This window comes from Nelumbo nucifera, chromosome 7, assembly GCF_055504915.1.
Source record: "Nelumbo nucifera cultivar China Antique chromosome 7, China Antique-T2T, whole genome shotgun sequence".
NCBI classification, from domain to species: Eukaryota; Viridiplantae; Streptophyta; class Magnoliopsida; order Proteales; family Nelumbonaceae; genus Nelumbo; species Nelumbo nucifera.
Genome location: NC_142655.1, coordinates 3,440,800 through 3,463,558, shown reverse-complemented (window position 1 = coordinate 3,463,558; position 22,759 = coordinate 3,440,800). Strand labels below are relative to the sequence as shown.

Here is a 22,759-nt window from a genome sequence, read left to right as displayed (position 1 = left end):
GTTCAACAAGCTTCCGTTTGCATGGTATGTAGGTTATATTTAATTTGACGTCAGAGACTGTTTTCCGATTAAGATCTTATCTGGGTTAACGCTCTTTTCATGTATTTCAACTGAAGTTGGAGTCTCGCGCAGCTTTTATTCATCCTAGACGACTTGGGTTTCATGATTTGTGCCCAACGATATGCTCGTTTGCAGGTTTCTTTATACATTCATGGCATCAGGGGGCGTTGTTTGGGAACTGCATCCAGGAACTCTTGCTGTCTGTCTTCCGTATCCTCTTTCATCTTTACTCCTTTCTACCCCAGGCTATCTCATTTTCTCCTTTTGTCCACTTTAATCTCCTTTTTCTTACTTGATTAAGGGATCAATTCCTTAAGTAGCGCCAGTATTGTACATTCATATATGGTTATGCTTATCATTGCTGAAGTGGGACTTCCCTGCTTTTGTATCCTTCCATCATAATTGGGAATAGGTGACGATTTTAGTATGTTGTACTGTCAGTTATATTGGAGGTGAAGACTACTAAAAAAAAGCAATATTGCAGCATCAATTCTGCCTTTTATCATGAAGCTTAATTAGTTGATTGTAACTTTCTTCGCTGTTTCTTCAGGTGATGGCTTTACTGTTCTCTCTGTGCTTGCAATCTGCTAACTGCACGTTGTATGAGGACAGTGACGACGAGGTTATTGTCCATCCCGGTTTCGTACGACCAGTTTCTGTGCATGCAAAAGGTTGATACAGAATCCTTTTTCTGTGTACGACCAGTTTCAACTGTTACCAGCGGAAGGAGTACCTGAATCTCTGATAAATAGGTTGGTAAGCTTGGTGCTAGTTTTTTGGATGCATAATAATACTTCAGAATCCTTTTTCTAGAAAACATATATGATCTTGAAATCATTCATTCCCGCAGGTTTTGTTAGGCCTATACACCAGAATAGACAGCCCCCACATACCCGAATTGAAAGGTTGATCCAGCATAAGAGAGGCTCATCGGGGTTACTATTGCCTTCATAATAGATGATCACTCTCTGACCACAGCGAGATATAAAACTTGGATTAAGATGTTTGTTTCTTACTGATCGTACTTGGTAGGCAGTTGGGGCTGTATATTTGCCTGAATTTGGAAGTAGAGTTTGAGATATGATGTCAGTGTACTGTTAAGAAGCTTGATTTTGGAAAATAATACATATCAGACATAGTTTGATGATATAAAGTTTGCATATAATTTTAAGTTGAGAAAAGAAAACCAATTTCTTAGGCCTCAACTACTGTTTCCCCTACTTTGAACCCAACAAATAGATCCTTCTTCTCAACCCAACTACAACCTGGCTTCTTAAAGATATTCTTCTCCTTCATTACCTTCCTCACATTCTCAACTCCTGTCCACTCTCCATCTGCAGCAAAAATATTTGACAGGGTCACAAAGCCTCCCGGTTTCTCCATCTCTAGAATCTCCTGCACCATTTTTTTAGCCAAGTCATTTCTTCCATGCATTCTACAGCCATTCAAGAAGGCTCCAACAATGGAATCATTGACATCCACCGGCATGTCCTTTATCAACTCATAGGCTTCTTCAAGCTTTCCTGAACGGCACAAAAGATCAACTGTACATGCATAGTGCTCCTTGCTGACCTCAGTCCCGGAAATCTCTTTTATTGACTTGAAAATCTCTAAACCTTTCTTGACCAAACCGCCATGACTGCAAGCAGAAAGAAGACAAGTGAAAGTGACTTGGTTTGCCCAAACGCCTTCTTCCTGCATTCTCCCAAATAGTTGGATTGAGGTATCAACTAAACCATGCTTCCCATAGCACCCAATTATGGCATTCCATGAAGCAACATTTTTTGTTGCAAACTGATCAAACACATTCCAAGCATATTTCACACTCCCACATTTTGAATACATGTCAATAAGGGCAGTACTGACAAAAATATTAATACTAAGCCCCAATCTGATGATCAGACAATGAACTTGTTTCCCCCTATGTAGTGAGCCTATCAACCCAAAAGCAGGGAGCAGGCTAGCAATGGTTACTGAATTGGGTTTAAGTCCAGAGACCAACATGTCCTTGAACAACTCTATAGCTTTGAGATTCTGATGGTTTTGAACATAACCTGTTATCATAGCATTCCAGGTAACCAAATCAGGGACCGATCTTTCTTTCCTCATTTTAGAGAAGAGCTCAAAAGCTCGATCACAATCTCCATTCTGAGCATAACCTGCAATAATAGCATTCCATGTGAAGTCATTAGGTTCCAAGTCTTCTAGCTTCATCTGCTCAAAAAGTATCAACGACTGCTTAAGCTTCCCTCCACGTGAATATCCACAAATCATGGATGTCCATGATGCAATATCTCTTTTCGGCATTCTGTCAAACAGCTGACGAGCAGAGTCTAGCTTCCCACATTTACAGTACATATCTATCAGAGCATTTGCCACTTGAACGTCAGATTCGAAACCCATTCTGTTTATTATGCAGTGGAGTTCCTTCCCCATATTTATATCCATCAGACCTACGCAAGCCTTGAGGACAGAAGATGAAGTGAATTTGTTTGGAAGAATCCCTGCTTCCTGCATATGGGAGAAGTATCTAACTGCATCCTCAGAGTGTCCTTGAAATGCTAGAGCTGAGATCATCCAGTTCCAACCGAAAACAGATGGCCTTCGAATATTTTCAAATATTAGCCTCGCCGATTGCACATCACCACAACCCGCATATACCCCTACGAGCTTTGAGTTCAGAGATCCAGTTGTAATGTCCACTCCTCTGGTTAATAACTGAGCATGGATCTGCTTACCCTGTTGCAGAGATTTCAATTTCATGCATTTCTGCAACAGAGACCCCACTAAATCTGAGGACATGGCATCTTCCGACAAAAACGCCTTCATTAAGATTCTAAGAATCGAGGACCTCAAGTTCATCAATCATGGGCATTTGCATCTAATTGATGTCTTGATTCAACGCGAACTTTCTTGTCAATGGATTCCGGATGAGGGAATTTCAGCAAAGAACGATTAAATGTCAAAACCACATTAAAGTGTCAGATCCGACTTTGCATCACGTTAGAGAGAGAGAGAGAGAGAGAGAGAGAGAGAGAGGGGGGGGGGACGGTACTCTTCAATTAAATTACAAGAAACCCACAACAATGTTTCACTGAATAATACTATTAAATACACTTTCAAAATCAGAACTTATGTTTCCTAGCCCACTAAAAATTCCTCTAGAACATTTGTAATTCTTTACCCTTGTCTTCTGTAACAGACCCCAGCATTTATCTCTCCCCAGATACACAAATCTCAACCATGAAACACTGCAAAAAACAAACCAGGAACAGAAATTAAAGATGATACCCAGAAGAAAGGAAGTTTAAAGCACGGAATGCCAAATGGGAAATAATAATACCTGGGAAAGGGTTGCAGAAGAACAAGGTTCCTCTGTTTTGGGTGTCAGCCAGCTTGACAGTAAGGTTCCTCCCCTGCAACAGCAGAACAAGGCAAAAGCAAATTAAAATTACCTTCAAATCGCTGCAGAGTTAGGTAGAAAGAATTATCAAGTGAGAAGAAACTCATAATGTAGGATGTGCTACAACTTTTCCAAATGGGCACCATAGTAGCAATTCCACCACCTTTGTTATTCTATTCCCCCCACAACAACTCCACAATAGCCTCAGTGTTTTTACAAATTGCACAAAACAGAACTGCTTCTCCATCTCAGTGGCAGGTTAGTGGGGTTCACCCATCTGGGTCAAATAGGTAATTCATGGTGTCATAATTAAATAATAAAAACTTGAAAGTAGATAATATTACAAAAAATACGGAAAATACTGAAACTATGTAAAAAAATTGGGCATATCTCTAATACAATATAAACCAAATTAAGTGTGATAAATAAAAATTATTTTTTAATGATGGAAATTGCTAAAAACTACAAAAAAAAAAATAAAACAGAACAAAGAGAATTAATATGTAAGTATGTAACCCATGACCACTGACTGGGTCAAATGGTTCAATGGTTCAAGTTTCAACTGGTAGGGTCACTGGGTCATTGACTGAGTTAAAGGTTTTTTTGCAAGCTAGCAGTTCAGTGGCAAAGTGGACCCAGAATTCTAGCCGGATGACAGGTCAACAAGCCCAACCAGCCAGTTCAACTGTGGGTTGAAAATACTATATGACTATAAATGAGCAGGCCCAGTTACAAGGAGAAAATTTTTAGGACTAATTTGATGAATACTGGGCCTTCCAAAGAATCACAAGATTATAATAAATTAATTTAGTATATATCAATTCACGATACCATATCCTAAAATAATAAAGGAAACACTAAAACATATAAAGTACAAAGGCAATGCTGAACTGATATTCCAATTACATGTTCATTCTTAGATGTCTTCTTAATTATAGAATTTTGTGATATTCCACTTCATCACAGTAAAGGAAGAAAAACAAACAAGAATACAAACATACCAAAAAGGTAAAGAAGATAAGAAAGAAGTGGTGAAAAACTTTGCCGCATCATATGAACTTAAACAGAATTTTGTCTAAGCGTTTACACATTAATATATTTGTCAGCATAGTCATAATTTAACAAGTGTCAGAATGAACAGTTTTCCAAGTTCATCTTCTGTCCCTCTATAACACGGATAAGTGAAAGTGACCCTATCAAATAAATCTGAACATATAAAGCATGACTTCTAGGCATTACTCTATAAAACAATAAAAAAAAATCATTCCCTTTTTGGTATGTTTGTCTTTTTGTTTGTTTTTCTTCCTTTACTGTGATGAAGTGAAAGTGACCCTGTCAAATAAGTCTGAACATATAAAGCTTGACTTCTAGGCATTATTCTATAAAACAATAAAAAAAAATCTTAATAAAATGAAGAATTTATGCTAATTTTCATTATGCAAGAAAAACTAGCAATTTGGTGCCATCTTGCCTTACCCCAAGGATCTTGTTTGGATCCTCTATGGCCTTCCTTGCAGCCTCCACTGTCTTGTATGTAACAAAACCAAAACCACTGCAAATGAGAAAAATAAAAAGTTAATTGCACTGAAAAAAGGGATGCTACACCAATGCAAAGGGAAAATACTCCTCTTTACAGAATAGAGAAGAGAATGCATGGTTTGTACCATGATTTGTTTGTTTCCTTGTCATAAGCAACAGAGCCTTCTTCTATCTCACCATGCCTGCCAAAGAAATTCAGCAGCATCTCACTAGTAATTTCTGGTGATAGGCCTCCAATAATAGAGCTTCCTCAGGGCTTGGTCAGGGGTTACACAGGAACTGCTTAAGCCCTCACAAGCAAGATTGCAGACAGCTATGCGACCCTGGAAATATCACAAAACTGCATGCACTCAAGATGCATATGGCCATTGCCATGACAAGAACAACAAGGACAATAGGGAGTGGATGTTCATAACTGCCACAAGAGAAGGGGCACTGATCTTTCTATAATGCTAAAATTACCCCAAAATTTTATAACATGAAACATTTTAATGAAATAATGAATAGGTGGTAGGAAACTCCATTCTTAAGGAGGAAGGCAGCAGAGAAAGAGGGGCCAAAATGGAAGCAATACAGAAGATAATGATTCCAAATGCATTATCACAAAATTTTAAACGGTAATCCCAGAGGCTAGCATCACTTTGTCCTTCCTTTCAGGAAATAAAAATACCATATAATATTGTATCATATTATTGCCCATGAATCATAATAATCATCTGTTGGTACTCACCAGAAAATAGTTAAAGTAAAGAAGTTTTTGCTTATTGGGTTATACCATGCAATATCAAGTTAAAGGCAATTTGCTCTTACTGAGTGAAAAAAAAAAAACTGTGTTGATTTAAGATTCAAAGAAGAGTAACCACATTAGACAAGACAATATTGATATTCTGCTTAAATCAATCAATTTGCTAGGTTCTCTCAAAGCACTCTGAGTTGACTCCATATGTTTGTATGTAATGAACCCATATCCTCGTGATTTTCCTGTAGCTTTGTCAATGATCACAGCTCCTTCCTCAATTTCCCAATAATGAGGTTCTGATCAATCCACTCCAACTAAAATAATAAGAAAATATTAATGCTCAATAAATGAAGCAAAATGCTTCTAAAAGTGAGGGATGATTTTGTCCCAAGTCTTATACTCTTATGTACAAGCAACCACTCCACAGACAATCTAAGCACACGATTGGCAATTATTAATGCACTCACAGCACACAGGGTTTCTGAAGTAGTATCACAAGACAAGCCACGAACAAAAGGAAAGAACAACACCAGAAATTATGTGAAAGTAGGTACTTGTAACTGGATTGTTAGCAACAGACCAGAATTTCTACCCAGAATGCCCAGTATTATCCTAGTATCCTAGTAGAGGTATCAAATATCTAAAGCTCAGAGTCTGAAATGATTCATACCCGAAGAAGACCTCATAACTAAAGCAGTGGTTAGAACCCACCTAAAATTCTGACAAACCCAGTCAAACAGAAGTAAATAAGCAAATTGGAAAATAATAATGGGAATCCTAATAATTGACGTTAACCCAGAAATCCTTTAAATCGGCATTGATTGCTTTCAAGATTCTGCTACGTATCCAATATTTAAGAAAAAACAAAACAAAAGAGCCAGAAAGAACTAAAACAATGAGAAAGAAAAAAATTAATTTAAAAGATGTTCTTTTTTTTCTAGTTTCCTTGAAATCATTATGCTAACAAAATATATTTTCCAAAACATAACATGCATACCAACAGTCATGCGATCTTTTAACCCCTGCAGCGGTAGTGGATAACCCCTTGGTTAGGATCAAGGTTCCCAACACTGATACCAAGGCTCTAGATTTGGTGGTGTTACAAATTGTAACTTATGATCAAGCCTCATATGGTTGTACAAGTTAGAACCTTTTTTCTTTTTTTTTGATAAATTAGGATAAACCCATAACCGTTTAGATTGCTTGATTTAAATTGAAAGAAATAGGAGGATCTTTCAAAGTAAAGCTACTGATTTAGATTGCTTGATTTCCTTTGCTTTTGGCAAGCTCATTTCTTGGGTGGCTGCGGCCAAGGGTCTTCAAAACTCAGTCCTCTGCTCTCAGTTGAGATCTAGGGACCTTCTTGAACTATGATGTAATGCAGTTTGATTAGTGTGTTTGTCTCCTTGTCTTTGGGGACCTCTGTTGTAATTTGTTGTTCTATTAATAAAATTTTACCTTACCTTTCTCAAAAAAAAAAAAAAAAAAAAAAACCATAACCATTTAGGATCATACGAAATAACCCGGACCATTGAAACCAAAGTTTTCGAAAAACAATGAAGGTTCTACTTTTCGTAATTCTATAGCGCAGCTTCGTAAAAAGAACAAAAAAAGATATATTAAAGTTCTAAGCAGGCCCTTCTCGTAAATATTTGAAGCAAGGTTAACCCCGAAAGTTCTTAAAACAATAATCTAAAACAACCTCAGAAATCTCGAAGAGGATAAAAAACGAAGCAGAAGTCAAACTGGTGTATCTTTTTATGAATTTAGGAAAATGGGTTCTGGGTTTTCCGTTAGTCTTACAGCTTGACGAGGAGATCGAACAGTTGGTCTTTCCTTAGGGGGTCAAGAAGCCCTTGCAGCTGTTCTGCCGACGGCACAGAAAGAAGCTGCCCGTTGCCCGCCTCGTCGAGCTTCCTCCTCTTCAAATCCTCCATTGTCACCCTTTCCTCTTCTGTCCGTTACTCTTTTTTGAGGTTGAACTAGAGGCCTAGGCGGGCTGGTAATGCCGCGAGGGACATTGGATTGATGGATTCCTCCAAAATCTCAAGTGGGGTTTGGCATGTAACTGCGTCGGGTCATGTTAAACGCGTTTACCGTTTAGCAAACCGATACCGTCAATAATAGATCATTCGGGTCACTTGCAAAAGAAAGCAATCGGTTCTAGCGGGTTATAATCCGATTAACCGCTGGATATGGATGAAATCCAACCTGGTTTCTTCAGCCAAAGATGACCAGATCCAAGGATTTACAATTCTGAAATGATTTACAGTTTTATACCCTAAATTTGATGACCAGATCGGATCATATCAGGTATCCCTGATGCAAACTTGGCTTGCTGGCGACCCTAGTTCTAGTAAGACCAGAACTTGGGTTGGGCCAACCCAATTCTAACCCACCCGAACCAAGATAAGGCCTACCCATCCGAGGGTTCAGTTGCAAGCCAAGAGATGTTATGGAAAAGTGAAGAAATTTGTATGCAAGATTTTCTTTTCTTTTTTTTTTTCTCAGTTTACAAAGTGCATCAAAGAGTGATTCAAGTCTTTTAGCTCAAGACAAGAAGCATAAGATGAAAATTCCTTTCCTTCACAGAGAGTGGAATCAACCCCTCATACTTTGAAGTACTCCATCACACTTTCCATTACCAAAAAGAAATATACATGTAAATTGGCCACCCTGTTTGCTCATAATAAATTTCCAAAATCACCAAGAAACATGAGGTTGTGTTGATTCTGTTGCATTGAGTCAAAGTTGTAATAACCCATGGCTTACATTTAATGGACAAATTAATATCCTGCTTACAAACAAGCTTTCAAAAACTAGTGAACTTATCTTGGATGGGAAGTATTTTGGTTGTCAGTTTTGGATGTAAAGTTGGCATCCTCTGATCCTTCACCTACAGTAGAAACCTGAGCATCTTCATGACTGTTTGATTGGTCATCTGGGAACATGATGTCCAAGTTTTGGGTCTCAAACCAGTTCTTGTTTGCTTTCTGTTGCTGCTCAAACATCTTCTTGAGTTGCCTCCCTTGTTCTTCAATCCGCATTTGTAGATTTCGCTGAATCTGATTCAACAAGGAAAAGGATGAGATAGAAAAAGAATGTCATTATTTTATGATGATATAAATATGTGAAAAAAGAAGGCAAAAGGCAGGGGAGTCATACTTCTAGCTGCTCATGAAGACGCTTCTGGACATCCAGTTGTAACCGCAGTGCCTCCGTTATTTGCATGCCGCTAGTGGATACATGTTGTAAAAGTGATAGTTAAGTACTCAGAAATCAGAATATTATGGCAAGAGTAGGCAACAAATATTGGAAAGAAAATAATTTCTGTTAAAACCCATTGTCCGCAAGCTAATATAACTTAGAAAAGAAAGGAACAAAAATCTTACGTTTTTGCATCAATCTGAGCCATGCTGTTTATACAAGCTCTCTCAGATCTCCCTGCAATTGAAAGTAGAAACAGATATTTCGATCATACGTTATCACTTTCTGAATGCTGTCTAGTCACTAATTACAATAATGTTCATGTGGAGCATGTGAAATTAACAAGTATAAAAACTACAGATCTCTTAAGATCACAGGCATAAAAAAACAAGCATGAGAAAGTGATTCATTTTCTATGTTGTTTAAGAGGGTTAAGTTGGTAAAAGCTGGATTTCCATTTATATTAATTTGGACTAGAAGCAACGTTGGGTAGACTTGATAGGTTCCAACATTAAGGGAAATAAATAAATTGCTGGGCATGTGCACAGAAGACAACCTACTGCACCAGAATGAAGAGCTATTATGCAGGTTAAAGGTTCCAAAAAAGGAGGCTAAAGAGATGTAAATTGAGATGGTTGAAGGTTCCGATTGGCTCAGTTAGTAAGATCACCAAAAGTGCCAGTGTATCTGGCTGGTTGTAGCAGCAGCTTGGGATTGAATCCTGCCTTCACCAGGGTTGGGGCTTATGGGTTTAGGGGACGGGCTACCCCCTGTTGTGTATCCCCACGAAATTTAAAAAAAAAAAAAAAAGTTGAGGTAGTTGGGAAAGACCCAAGCTGAAGATACAACCCTTGATAGAATGGAGTAGAAAAAACAGAATTTATCTAGCTGACCCAAATAGTTTGGATAAGGCTTTGTTGAGCATTGCTGAATAAAATTTTCAAGTGCCCATCCCTCTCCCTTAGATACTTGGGTTATGAAACCAAAAGAAAATAGTAGTAAGCATAACAAAAATCTTAAGTGACAGTGATTGCCATTCTCAGAATGGAATAGTCCAATTGAAACGTGACTGGAGATGGACAACTGGCTTACTGTCATAATTGGTTTCAAGAAAGAAATGGAGCACTAGGATCTTTAGAATAGATTCCTTTTCCTTTAGGTAGCTTCTACTCTCTATGGCATCTATGCCATGAGTGAATTTACTATTGGACTGTAAAAAGTGAATATGATGGTGACATTCATACTCTAAGCATAACAACTGGGAAGGTGTTTGGAAATACAAAAGTAATTCTCTCCATGTGTAATTACCTGCCTGATGTTTAGTAACTAGTAAGAGCACTCATTTCTAATAAACCTATCTGGCATCTTTGATATCTCTCCTCCAATCCAAAAAAATAAATACATAAATAAATTATAAATAACATTAAAATGATACACCATTATCTTAGTACTTGGCAGTAACTCCATCTTTACCAGCTTTCAGTGTGTAATTATGAGAGAAGCAGGGAATAAATAATTATCCCATGACACAACAAGCTCAAAACGGTTCCATAACGCATAACAATCATGGCTGGGTGTGAAACCAGTATTTTATGTTTCCAAAAATTTGAACAATATGGGGGCCAAACTAGGCCATTTAGATGTGATACATACACATACATTTGCATCAGACATCAAATATATAACTGTTTAATAAGACATTAAGAATCCCCAATGGGCGAATGAATACAAGTAGTTATAAGATAATGAGTAATAAATTAGTTCATAAAAAAGAATAAGAGCATAAAAGATCATCTTCCAGATAAGAACTAGACTTTTTGGGACTGGAACATTGATAGAAAAATACATTTTGAACTTTCATGTACAAGGCACAAGTGCTCAAGTGCTCAGAAAGTAAGCAATATGGATCAGTCTGGCTACCTCCTACCAATCCTTTGATGAGTAGGGGTGAGCAAAAAAAACCAAAAAACCGAACCGACCAAAACCAAACCAAAAAATTGGTTAACCGAACCGGCCAGTTTGACATTTTAAAAAACCGAAGGTACCCGTTTGGTTTCGGTTAACCAATATAGAAAACTGGTGGTTAACCAAACCGACTGGTATACATATATTTTATATATATTTATGTATATTATAAATTAATAAATATGCATTATATAAAAATGTATATTTATAATATATAATATATTATTTATACTTAAAAATATAATATTTTATATATATTTATAATATATATTGTAAAAATTAAAAAACCAAAAAATCGACGAACCGAACCAGTCAACTGGTTAGCCGATTGGCTTCAGTTCGGTTTCGGTTACCAGTTTTCCAAAAATCGGTAGTACCAGTTTGGTTACAAAAAAAGGCACCCCTATTGATGAGCCACAACCAGAAGTAGACCAATCAGATCAATGAAACAGCTCCATCAAATGGCCTGATGCTTGAACATAAACTTTGTTTTCTTTTATTTTGCTGAATATTACCTTCTGATTGAACAGAATGTATTGCTGATTAGAATGATTTTGGACTATGGACCACCCACTAGGTCATCCAGTAGAGAGTCCCATAGCATAGATTGATGATCTGTGGGATAGGCATAAAGTCAAGTAAAGTCCACTAAAATGCTTACAGCCATATGAATCTCTGGTTTTCATGAATGTGCTGCTTTCTTCTATGGTATCTTTCTTTAATTTATGTAGTGTCAGGTATCCAGCATGGATCCAAAGAGAGAAAAAAAAGAAGAAGCTTACAACCATATAAATCTCTGGCTTTTATGAATGTTCTGGTTTCATAGATGAAGACCTGATACTTTCTCCAAGAAATAGCTAAACCAAAAGAAAAACCAATACTTTGGCAGAGCTTATTGCTCTATCCCATCTTACTCACCTATAGAGAAAGAAGCCCTAAAAGATTTAAGGACTTTGGCCCATAATTCAAGTCCAAAAGTCAAACATATTATTAGCATTCAGAATGTAGATGAGCCTGAACCCAAGAACTAAAAAATCACAAGCTACTGTTGAACCTAGCAAGCATATTCATAAAAAAATATATAAAAAAGAGAATCTAATTCTAACCTTGTTATTCAAAGTTCACATAAAAAGATTCAACTTACAAATTTCATGCATGCATCTATATGAGTTAATAAAAAAAATAGCAAGTTAGCAACAGAGTCAGATACAACTCAAACCCTTTAATGAAAGTAATGTAAATGATAAGGATTTACCTTCTGAAGATTCTGGCATGTATTTGGCAATTCGATATTTCTGCATACACAAAGGTTTGATTCAGACTTACAAAAACTAGATAACAACTGATATTTATAGAAGATTCAAAGTTATATATTTTGCAATGAAAGACCTGCAAATGGCTTTTCACATGGAAGATGGTTAAACCTTCGGAAGCCATCAACTTAAGGATACCCTTTGGAGTTGCCTCTGCATTCAATGAACAAATACATGTTAATTATTTCCTTCACTCTTGACCTGAAAAGTTATCTCCTATTAATGTATTACTTTCGGCACCACCAAGGCGATTCACAGATTCGACAAATCTCTCATGAAGATCAGGAGTCCATCTAATCCGTGTTTTATTTGAGACTGCAGCTCCAGCTGAAACAATACTACCAGAAGCAACAGAAACAACTGCAGGAGGTATTGGAGACTGCTTCTCTAGCTGAACATTGAAGCTTGTCTGTGCAAGGGGAGAGGTGACTGGTTTATAACCAACCTGGGTAAGAAAACCAAACCCAATCAGAGTTCATCCTTCCTTGAAATAAGGCATTGGTTTTTCTAGTTATCTTAATAACAAAAGACATTTTATATCAATAGCAAACTTATATAAATTATGATTAAGACTAGAGTGAAAAAAAAAATGAAAAAAAAAAAAACTCACTCCAGGATTCTGATTTACTTCAAAAAGAATTGAAGGGTGCCTACTGTTCAAGGTGGCATCCTCACCCACCAACTTATGTCGCAGAAGTGGATGAGGCTCTATTCCCGGAAAATTTCTGTATGAACTTGTATTGGAGATCTCAGAAAATCTGGAATTCTGATTGCTACAGAAGGGAAGTTCCATAACAGATTGCAGAGTATCTCTCGGTTGAAGGTCAAGATCATCACGCCTTTCTGGATCAACAGAGAAAGGTTCCTCAGAAGGTTCACATGATGATACTGCTTGATCATAGTTCTTTAGAAACTCTGAGAACCATGAACGAGCACCCTGATATTGTGGAAAACCCATGTAACGTTCTGTTGCATAGAAGGCAGAAGTTGGTAATCCATAATGGCTTGAAATGGTGCTACTTCCTAAAGCAGAGGGCCTTGGGTTTGGCTGCAGAGAGCCTCCCTCCAGGGCCGGTATCGGAGAGTGGAAACAAGCTCCCATATTCCAAGTCTGCCGAGAACCAAAATCTCCAGAGGAACGATCAAATGATTCAAAAGAATAATCACTTACACACTCATTGTTCAATCCTTGGTACTCAACCTTCCGATTGTTCATTTACAGGCGAACAGAGCAGCCGGTAAATAATGAAAAACTACAAAGGAAAAGCAAAAACAGACCAGTTCGCCAGCGGCCAGAATGGCGTCTTTTTGTTTCCTTTCTTGACTAACATCCAGAACAGCACCAACCTTTATTCTGTTCAACAGTAAATTCCATTTTCCCCTGAGGATAGACACGCACACAACACGCAAATTTTGGTAAACAAAAAGAAAAGAAGAGTGGAAAAGGAAGAAACAGAAAGAGCAAGAAGGAAGGGTACTATTAAATTTAAAGATTTATAGTGAAATTCTCTGATTTCTCTCCCTCTTGTCTCTTTCATTCTTCATATTCCGCAAGACTTCAGACTTAAGATACGAATATAAATGCATAATCCCCAGTGAACCTTTTGATTATTCCTAAGATGGATAGAGATGAACACATGATCTGCTGATAGCCCCACAAGCCAACAAAAAAAGCATTTAAAGAGAACAGAAATTACACCAAATAAAAACAAGAAATGAATTAAACGAATTTATAAACGTTGGATCTCCGCTAACAAATGGAGGTGGGTGTTTCAGTGCAGAACTTAAAATGATTCTGAGAGTCTTTTACCATAAAAAAAGCTAGAGCTTTTCGTTATGGGTATCTCAAAAAATAAATTCAGTGGGAGATACTCGCATAAATTCACAGACCCAAAAAAGCCTTAAATAGTAAAATTATTCGATAGAGGTAATAAATTTTGGGAAGCGGAAAGAAAGAAAAATGCGTTTTGCTTTTGCGTTTGTTGTAAAGAGCACTTGCACAAAAAAATAAACACCTTGGCAGCAGCAAGCTGCAAGTAGCTATTTCACTCTTCCCCAACTCTTTTCGTGATTCGAATCCAATGGTGTAATCGCTACCATGTCAATCAGAAGTCGAACCAAATGAGCGAGGAACAGGTAGAGTTTTCAGCTGTCACCGCTCCCGCCTGATCAAACCCATTTAAAAATACAACGATTAAGATTAAAATTTCCCAAAGCTCAAAAGGTGGATGTTTACTAGAAAAAGAAAGCTGAGATAATTGATTAAAATAAGCACGAACTCGCAAGATTGGATTTTTGTATGATTGTAGTTGACGAGAATCTTTCGATGGGTATTCATTATTTTATCCCAATTAAGAGTTAACAGAAAGAAACATTGAACCAGAAAGGAGCTCATATCGTCTGTATTCGGGATGCATGAAACTTTCTGCATCTTGGATGATATCATCACCATCTTATTGAGTTCAAACCCAGCCGTCCTATCAAATCTTGAACAAATTAGATTACACATGTGTCTCGAAAAAAGAGTGAATCGAATTTTTAAATCTAACTCTTGTTAGAAATTGATCTGACAAAATCCTAGATGATCAAATTTAGAACTAGCACTTCTATCAAAACTTTGCAATCAAGCCCATATAACCAAAGTTGGATCGGGAGTATGGCCAAGTAACCAGATGGGACTCCCAACTCCACACCGAATATGGAAATTTGAATCATTTTGATTTTGTAAGTAATGTTTGGATGTGAAAGAAGAATTTGCCACTTCAACTTATTGTCCATTGCCAAGTTATTCATGCTTTATCCAAAAATGTGGTAACACTAGATGATGCAATTCAAAACTTTAAGTGAGAGTTCATCCTTGAACCGAGATTGATTTTAAAGTTTGCATTGAGTTTTATTCTTAGTAGAATCTTAAGTTAATAGAATCAGTTCAAGGGCCACTGGTAACTCTTGAAACAATTTGAAACTTAGATTTGTAAAGGAAAAGCCTATATTCCAAAGCAAACCTGATGACTCCTTTGGAGTTGGTAGTTGGTAATTTAAGATAATATATAAACAGTAAGGATAGAATTATTTAATTAATTTAAGAAATTTATGTTTTAAATTTTAACAAAATTTAAAATCTTTGGAGTCCACACGCCGTTAAGTCTGAACTCCATTAGTGACGTGGTATTCTCCCATTCGTGTTCTCTAGACGATGTAAGCTCACCAGAAAGAAGATAAAAATTAATTAAAAGAGTTCTGCGTCTGTCGTCTGCATCTGGCCATCTTCTTATGATCCATAAGAGAACTTTGTCTATGCCCTATTCACAATACATTATCCCCTATGAATTGAAAATATCTACCCTACGGAAGATGGGATATTCTCCATATATGGCTGAAATAAATGTGGACAGAATTTTCGTGCACAGGAAATCCGGACTCGATCAAATACATCCTCCGTGTATCGCAGCTTTGAAATTCGGTAACCTCCAGTCCAAACTACAACTTTACGAGCTCTGAACTGAACTGTTGAGCAGACCTGTTATTTTGGCATGTTGCAATCGTTATTCTGGATATCGCTCGAATCCGATGCGTTAGAGACTGGAGCATGGATAATTGGAAAAAGGTATCATTGATGACAGAACAGACAATAAAAAAACGGAAAAGTGAATCTGAATGCAGTTAATTCATTTACACTCCTGTATTTTTTCATTAATAGAAATAAAATTGCCCACAATAAATGAGTATTGTCAACCTGACCAACTACCGTTGGCTCAGCCAATATCCTATTATCCAACAATTTAGCAACCGAGTGGTGGTTCAGTTGGTACTTGGTAGGTTAACTGAGTAGTAGTCCCAACGGAGTTTACATCTGCGCCCTACAACGTTCCACGGTACACTTTTGTTGTGTATTGAAAACATCTCCCAATGATAATGTTTTCATTGGGAGATGTTCCCGCAGGGATGTGATGTAGGACGCTGTGGGGCGCCCAATCTTCGGGTGCAGATCTCAACTCGTCCCAAAGGATATGAGGAATCAGATGAAGAGAGAGAATAAACTAATAATCCATGGCCCGTTTCAATCTTTTGTGGGTAGAGATACCGCGCTGTTGTTGTTGATTGTGCTATCGGAAGAAGTCATAGTATGGGAGTTAAAAAATACTACAAGGACGGATTTCAACAGAAAGCTAATAAAAGAAAGTTTTTATCTTAGGGTCATAGTACAAGTGTCTTTGTAGCAAAACAAAGGGGTCTTTATAATTTATCTTTTATTTAATATTAAAAAATGTATAAATTTTTATAAAATTTGTATATTTTTATATTCTTATTATTTAACTTATGATGCCACAAATAGATATATTTCACATCACTAACCGGCCACCCCAAATAGAAAAGCTGTTTCTATTTTTGGGATGCATGGTTTCAACATTAAAAGAGATTAATACTTTAATTGTAGCTCTCAACATCATCGATGTGAGCATGATGAACAAAATACCTCTTCGATCTTCCACTTCGTTATTGACTGAAAATTTTAAAATGACAATAATTGCATTTTAACCGGTAAAGATTGAAGAGTATGTCTAGCTATGGCTTCCTTTGTTCCTCCCTCTCTCACTTTATTATTTAAAACCTATGTCTATGTTTTCCCTTTTTTTGATACATTTTTTTTTTTGGCTACTGATGACCCTTTCGGGGTTTGAAAGGGCAAATCTAGCGTTCTATCAAATAATTCAAAACAAATAAATAAATAAATAAAAATAGATCCACTTATATTCTCCATCTAGGATGGTTCAAAGACCTTTTGCCATTGGATCTAGTGTCAACTTTAGGCGATTAAAGTTGTGTAGAAGCAAGGGGGCAAGATTGAGAGCGATCAACAAATTTTCTTCTTCTTTGTCGATATGCGGTCTTTAAGGGCATCATTTTTTTTTTCAGTAGAAAAAAAAAGTTCTTAACAAGTTATGTGAAATTCCTTGATCCAAACAATTTTGATTGAATGGAAGTATAAATAATCCATGAAGTGATATGCAGTCGGCTTGCTTGCATGAGAACACCGTCGCCGCCATTGTCATTCTCAACCAAAACCAATTGGTGATCATGACAAAGATGTATAACAGAGATTATTCCTCCTCAATATATATATGTGCCTTTCCCCTCTCAGGGGAAGAATAATTCCCAAAAGGGGTATAAAGTAGCAACACATTTTTGTTCTTGTTGAAAGCGGAAGCGCATTATAGACATTCCTCTGATGCGTTGTTTATCCAGTTTAGGGGGGGTAAGTAAGAGAGAGACAAATTGAGAGACTGTTGTCTTACCAATTTGCAAGCTTTTGTATTGGGAATTGCACCATCACAAAACCAATCTTTGATAAAATTCTTGCTGGACCTTCCGCTTTGTTGCATTAATGCTTAACTTTTGACCCACACAATATAATCAGAATCTTCTTTTATAACATGTGCATACCAAGCAGAAGTGCAGAACCATGTATCAGGTTCTCAAATTCTCTTATTTTTCTTCTTTTGTATTCATTTTTTTAAAAGAAAATGCATTTATTTTCCCCAAGGTTTTCTGTCAGGTGGAGGTTTACATGCCATCACAGCATCTTATATATGTATAGCAGATTTGTCCATGTCAGCCCACTTCCCACTATTTTGAACATTACTTGGTTCTTGATTTTCTTTTTCTTTGGCAAATAAAGAAAATTGTCAAGTACATCACCCTTCACTTCTTCCCTTTTTTTTTTTACTATTTTACTAGCGGAAACCGATGCAATGCACAAACTTTGTTAAATGAAATTGACAGTAAGATGAGCCCTATGAAATTGGAAAAGAATAAGCCCTATGATATTCCAAAGCATCTCTTTCCTCAGTCCTTCCTTCTCTATTTCATTTGTCTGTAGGTATTTTACTTTGATTTTGATTTGTTCGTTTCCATATCACATGGTGGGATGACACTGGATAGATAATCAACCATTGGGTTGCCAAATTGAAGAAGCTCCAAAAACCATCCTGGAGAATGTTGTTGGTGTAGTCTTGTACTTGCTATGTCTGTATATGCAAATAAACAGAACAAGCACATGCTTCGAATTTGTTAGTAAACCTTTTTTCTTTTCTATTCTTTTTTTTTTCTCTACTTTTTTTCTTGTTTTTTTATTCCATATTAGAAAGAATTAATATATGTTTAATCTCTTTTGTATTTAATCTGTTTGTAGGTGCATTGCACATCACTTTTAGTTCTCCCCTTATTTTCACTTTTTTAGTCCTTTATTGATGTCTTTATTTTACTTTTTCAGCTTTTCTTTTGTTTTTATTTTTAGTTGATATTGTTTTTATCCCTCTAACTCAAAATGTAAAATTTATAGATTGATTAATGACGTTTTACTTTTTCTATTTAACTTTTTTCCTTGACTTTTTACTTTTTACTTGTATTTGCCTGCATTAAATCAATTCTTGTGTAACTTACTCATTTTTTAAATTCAAAGCACTCTCATTTATCCTGTATCAACTCAGCTTCCTATATTAACTCTTTATTTACTCCCCTAATTACACAATATTTAACTCCTTACATTACATTTACTTGCACTAATCACTCATGTTTATCATGCAAATCATGCAATTGCTAAGAGCCTAAGACCTGCACCTTGGTCATAGACTCATAGGTCACCCACACAAAAAGAGAAGGATTCCTACCATAACTAGTTAAAAAGGACATGTGATTTTAAGTTCTAATTTTGCAATTTATTTTTAGGGTAAATCCCTTAAACCTCCCCGGGGATTTCTGAAAAGGCCTTAATTAAGCCTTCCCTCAACTTTGACAGTTTGACCTGCCCTTAAACCTCTCATGACTTTTGGAGATAAGGGATTTATAGACCTCTTTTGTTACTTTTAAATGGATAGACACATTAAATGCCTATTATGCCCATATTGATTCCTCCTATCAAGTTAGTAGATTTCTCCTAATTTCAAGTTTACCCTTAAACTGTTAATACGAGTAAATATGTTTAATGTTTCATTTTTATGGCATAAACAAACCCATTTTTGAGTGGAGAGAGGTTTAAGGTTTTTTTTTTCTCTCTTTTTGTTAAATATTTAATGGTATTTTTTTGGATAAAAGTTTAATACATTTTAGTCATAAAAATTTGATAATTTTACATGAGGGAAAAATTAGCATTATAATATATTTAAATCCATGACATTAATAGTTGCTGTTAGATTTCTAACATTAAAGTAACAGAAGGGTGTATAAGTCCCTTTATTCCCAAAAGTCCAAAAGTCAGGGGAAGTTTACGGGCAAGTTAAAGTTGAGGGGAGGTTTAAGGGCAAGTTCAAGAAAATAACCTAGTAGAGATTAAAGGGGTTTATCCTTATTCTTATCAACTTTTCTTGTTGATGCTATATCAACCTAAAAATTAAAAAAAAAGGAAAATAACCGATTGACCGTTGATTAATAATTTTCAAACATTAATGGGATTTATACTATTTTCCTAAAGTACATGTATTTTAATTCTTTATTTTTTCTCTATGGGGCTACACAACAGCACTTTGGATATCCTACCCACAAACTGTTCCTACACCCCACCCAATTGCCGCTTCTCCATATCTTCTGATCAAATCAATGTTTAAAAAACCGATCTTGAATCGGAACCGTTTTGGCCACCAATTTTTGGGCTGACTGTTTTATCTTCAGATTTGCAAGATTAGTTTGTTCTGACAAAAAAGTAAAAAAATAAAAAAAAATAATTAAAACAAAAAATGGCAAAAAACCATTGAACAGGTTAAATAAGTCGATGTTTGACCACCTGAGTCAACGGATTATTAACCAATTTAACTTTCTTTGGCCAAGGACCAAATTTGAGATAAAACGAAACCGATAAATTGGATAATTCCCAGGCCAAACAATCCGACCATCCGGACCAACAGCAGTTTAAAAACATTGGATCAAATCATTAAAGGCAACAACCTCAAATCTACAACAACTTCACTACCAAAACTTAAATCAATATGCAAAACAAGGAAAAATCGCTATTCTGCAATTCATAGGGTCTGCAACAAGCCCACAACACATGAACGACGACACAAAGGTTATAAGGGAGAGGAGAGAGGAGCTGATGCCTCTTTTCTCAAGATTGTCATTTAACTGCCAAAGAATAAAATTACAGCAACACTTCCATAGGTTCTAAGTGGAATCCCAACGTGGCTCACAGAGAAGAATGAAGGGTCATAGATGTCTTGATTTCCATCACTAGGAATGTATTTTTATATGAATTATTGGGGAAAATCTAATAAAAAAGTCTTGAAATAATAACATACAATCCTTAGTATGATTTGCAATGTAATCTATCAAAATTCTCTTAAGCAAAAATTATAGTCCTAATATAAAAAAGTTTACTGATTTATACTTTCTACTTAGGGAAGTCTCAACTTCCACTCAAGGAAGGTGCCACCGCCACCCTTCAAGTTTCTATCACTAGGAATGTATCTTTCTATGAATTGGGAAAAAAAATCATAAAAAGGTTTTGGAATAATAATAATACAACCCTTAGTATGATTTTCAATGTAATCTATCAATGCTCTTTAGCAAAAGTTAAAAAAAAAAAAATCCCATTCCACCCATTTATACCTTTCCCACCCAAGGAGGGTCTTATCGCCACCCTTCAAATTTCTATAATTGAAGTACATTTAATAAATAAAAGCAACTCAGAAGTGGAGAAATATAGATATTTTAGAGATTTAGAAAAGGAAAAAGTTTGAACAGAGAGTTTGACAAGTAAAAGGGAGTCTATAACCTTGTCTCTACTCTATTTCTCGATAAAACCCCTTGTAATGTTTCTATGAAACACTTTTAGAGGGTGTTCTTTGATGTTTTTTTGCTGGATTTGAGAATACATTTTGGTCATTTAAGTAAAAACACGGAAACAGGGATGCAACTTGGGCAGGCCCAGCCTGAGCCCGAATCGACTTGTCTACACGGAAAATATGTTTTTGGTTGTATGCATTTTTTTGGTTTCTAAAACTGAAATAAAAAACGCGTTCTTGAATTTCTAGTTTGAAAAAAATATTTTTGTTGGAAAAATCTTTGATATTAAAACTTAAGTTCAATAAAAAATATTATTTTATGTATATATGTAATATAATTATACATATGCATTATATAAAATTTATAATTAATACATTTAATATTCATATTTATACACATTTGTTATACATAAATAAGTTAAGAATAATTAATTTTTCAAAACTTTTTTTTATCATTTTAAACACAAAAAAGCAATTGTAGACTAAATCCCTATCCAATCCGAAACCCGAACTATCGTATTCGAATCGGATCTTAATCGTGGATGAATTGAAGATACAGCTGAATCCGATCCAGCCGTAGGCGTAAACCACATTTAACGGTTGACAAAACGAGCACATGGACCTAAGGACGAGTCCGGCTTCAGTTCAGGTAGCTTTAGTGAAGGCACCGCTCGCTCGATCTTAATAGTGAAGCCACGCGTCCTCCGATCGTGTAAACGTTTGAAGCATGCGCGAGGTTGTTTGAAACGTTTGACGCCGTTAGCTTTTAAAACCCACTTTTTCTGAATCCCCTCCTCTCGCTCGAGTGTCGCAGGTACTCTTCTCCTTCTCCTGTACTTAAGTGAACAAAAAAATGATCAACAGAAAAATAAAGAGAAACAAGTTAAGAATAAGAAAAAGACTTACCGGAAAATCGGGCCACTATATTTCTTAGGAACAACCAGAAATTGAGAAGACCGGAGCTTTGGACGCATAGAAACAGAGTGAATTACCAATGCATTTGGATAAAGCCCACACAAGAAATGAATGGAATCCTCAGGGTCGGGCTTCGATACATAAACATGAAGGAATAACCGATTAATGCCGTCCTCATCTTCATCTCCACCACCAGGAATAATGTTGGCTAATCGCATAACTGATGTACTTATCTCTTCATCACCATAAGTTCGCCGGAGCACGGGACCGTTTGAATCGAGTGCGCCTTTCAGGATTGTGAAAGGAGCCGGTGGGTTCACCTTCTGTGTAACACAAAACGTGGACAGATTTAGCAGAAGTGCTAAAACCCTAGACAAAATTAGGGGAGATAAATAGAAACTCAACACAAATTTAGCTCGACTATTTCCGATAAATACAGAGAAGGGAGAGTTTGTTTCGTGGAGTTACTGGTGGTGGAGTCATTTTAGAGACTTCGAGGTAGTGCTCTTTCAGCGAGCGGAGCACGATAGAGTCGACGGCGGAGGAAATGGAGGAGAAGCGACGATTTGATATCATACGCCATTGGTCCACGGTGCCACTGGCGCCGGCGAAGAGCTTCCTCAACATCCTCTTTCGTTATTCTTCCCGCTAGGTTGATGGTTCTTCGCGCCCTGTATGTATCTGGAGTTTATTTGTGACCGTGTTTTTGAAATAGAAGTATAGAACCCGGCGAATAGAGCCGACTCGGATTTTGTGACCGTGTTTTCTCTTGCCGCTCGAAGAGCCTCTTGAGACGCGATTTCACGACAGGCTTAACCGCGATTTCACGACAGGCTTAACC

At 36.6% G+C, this 22,759-nt stretch overlaps 3 protein-coding genes across 11 annotated transcripts; all 3 read right to left on the bottom strand.

The window, feature by feature from the left end:
* Window positions 1–1,199: 1,199 nt before the first annotated feature.
* LOC104597537 (pentatricopeptide repeat-containing protein At5g59600-like) lies at window positions 1,200–8,171 on the bottom strand. 7 transcript variants are annotated; one of them, XM_088891854.1, is made up of 6 exons: window positions 7,545–7,685; window positions 5,128–5,325; window positions 4,940–5,015; window positions 3,591–3,740; window positions 3,404–3,476; window positions 1,200–3,311 (listed from the first exon to the last, which is right to left on the bottom strand). In XM_088891854.1, exon 6 carries the CDS (start codon window positions 2,920–2,922, stop codon window positions 1,255–1,257), a length of 1,668 nt encoding a protein of 555 aa, XP_088747980.1. In that variant the 5' UTR covers window positions 2,923–3,311; window positions 3,404–3,476; window positions 3,591–3,740; window positions 4,940–5,015; window positions 5,128–5,325; window positions 7,545–7,685; the 3' UTR covers window positions 1,200–1,254. The 7 variants fall into 7 exon arrangements, with proteins under 7 accessions (XP_088747980.1, XP_088747981.1, XP_010257436.1 ...); XM_088891855.1 differs by having other exon boundaries at window positions 3,627–3,740; XM_010259134.3 differs by lacking the exon at window positions 3,591–3,740 and having other exon boundaries at window positions 4,935–5,015; window positions 5,128–5,184; window positions 7,545–8,171.
* Window positions 8,172–8,306: 135 nt separating this feature from the next.
* On the bottom strand, window positions 8,307–14,727 carry LOC104597539 (myb family transcription factor RLI1-like). 3 transcript variants are annotated; one of them, XM_010259141.3, is made up of 8 exons: window positions 14,242–14,727; window positions 12,837–13,607; window positions 12,458–12,671; window positions 12,303–12,379; window positions 12,169–12,208; window positions 9,134–9,185; window positions 8,907–8,976; window positions 8,307–8,806 (listed from the first exon to the last, which is right to left on the bottom strand). In XM_010259141.3, exons 2-8 carry the CDS (start codon window positions 13,440–13,442, stop codon window positions 8,570–8,572), a joined length of 1,296 nt encoding a protein of 431 aa, XP_010257443.1. In that variant the 5' UTR covers window positions 13,443–13,607; window positions 14,242–14,727; the 3' UTR covers window positions 8,307–8,569. The 3 variants fall into 3 exon arrangements, with proteins under 3 accessions (XP_010257443.1, XP_088747985.1, XP_088747984.1); XM_088891859.1 differs by having other exon boundaries at window positions 13,705–14,244; XM_088891858.1 differs by lacking the exon at window positions 14,242–14,727 and having other exon boundaries at window positions 12,837–14,193.
* Window positions 14,728–21,385: 6,658 nt separating this feature from the next.
* On the bottom strand, window positions 21,386–22,611 carry LOC104597541 (uncharacterized). The gene is made up of 3 exons (XM_010259143.3): window positions 22,387–22,611; window positions 21,910–22,241; window positions 21,386–21,834 (listed from the first exon to the last, which is right to left on the bottom strand). The coding sequence occupies exons 1-3, from the start codon at window positions 22,543–22,545 to the stop codon at window positions 21,597–21,599; spliced, it is 729 nt and encodes a 242-aa protein (XP_010257445.1). The 5' UTR covers window positions 22,546–22,611; the 3' UTR covers window positions 21,386–21,596.
* Between the last annotated feature and the right edge of the window lie 148 nt (window positions 22,612–22,759).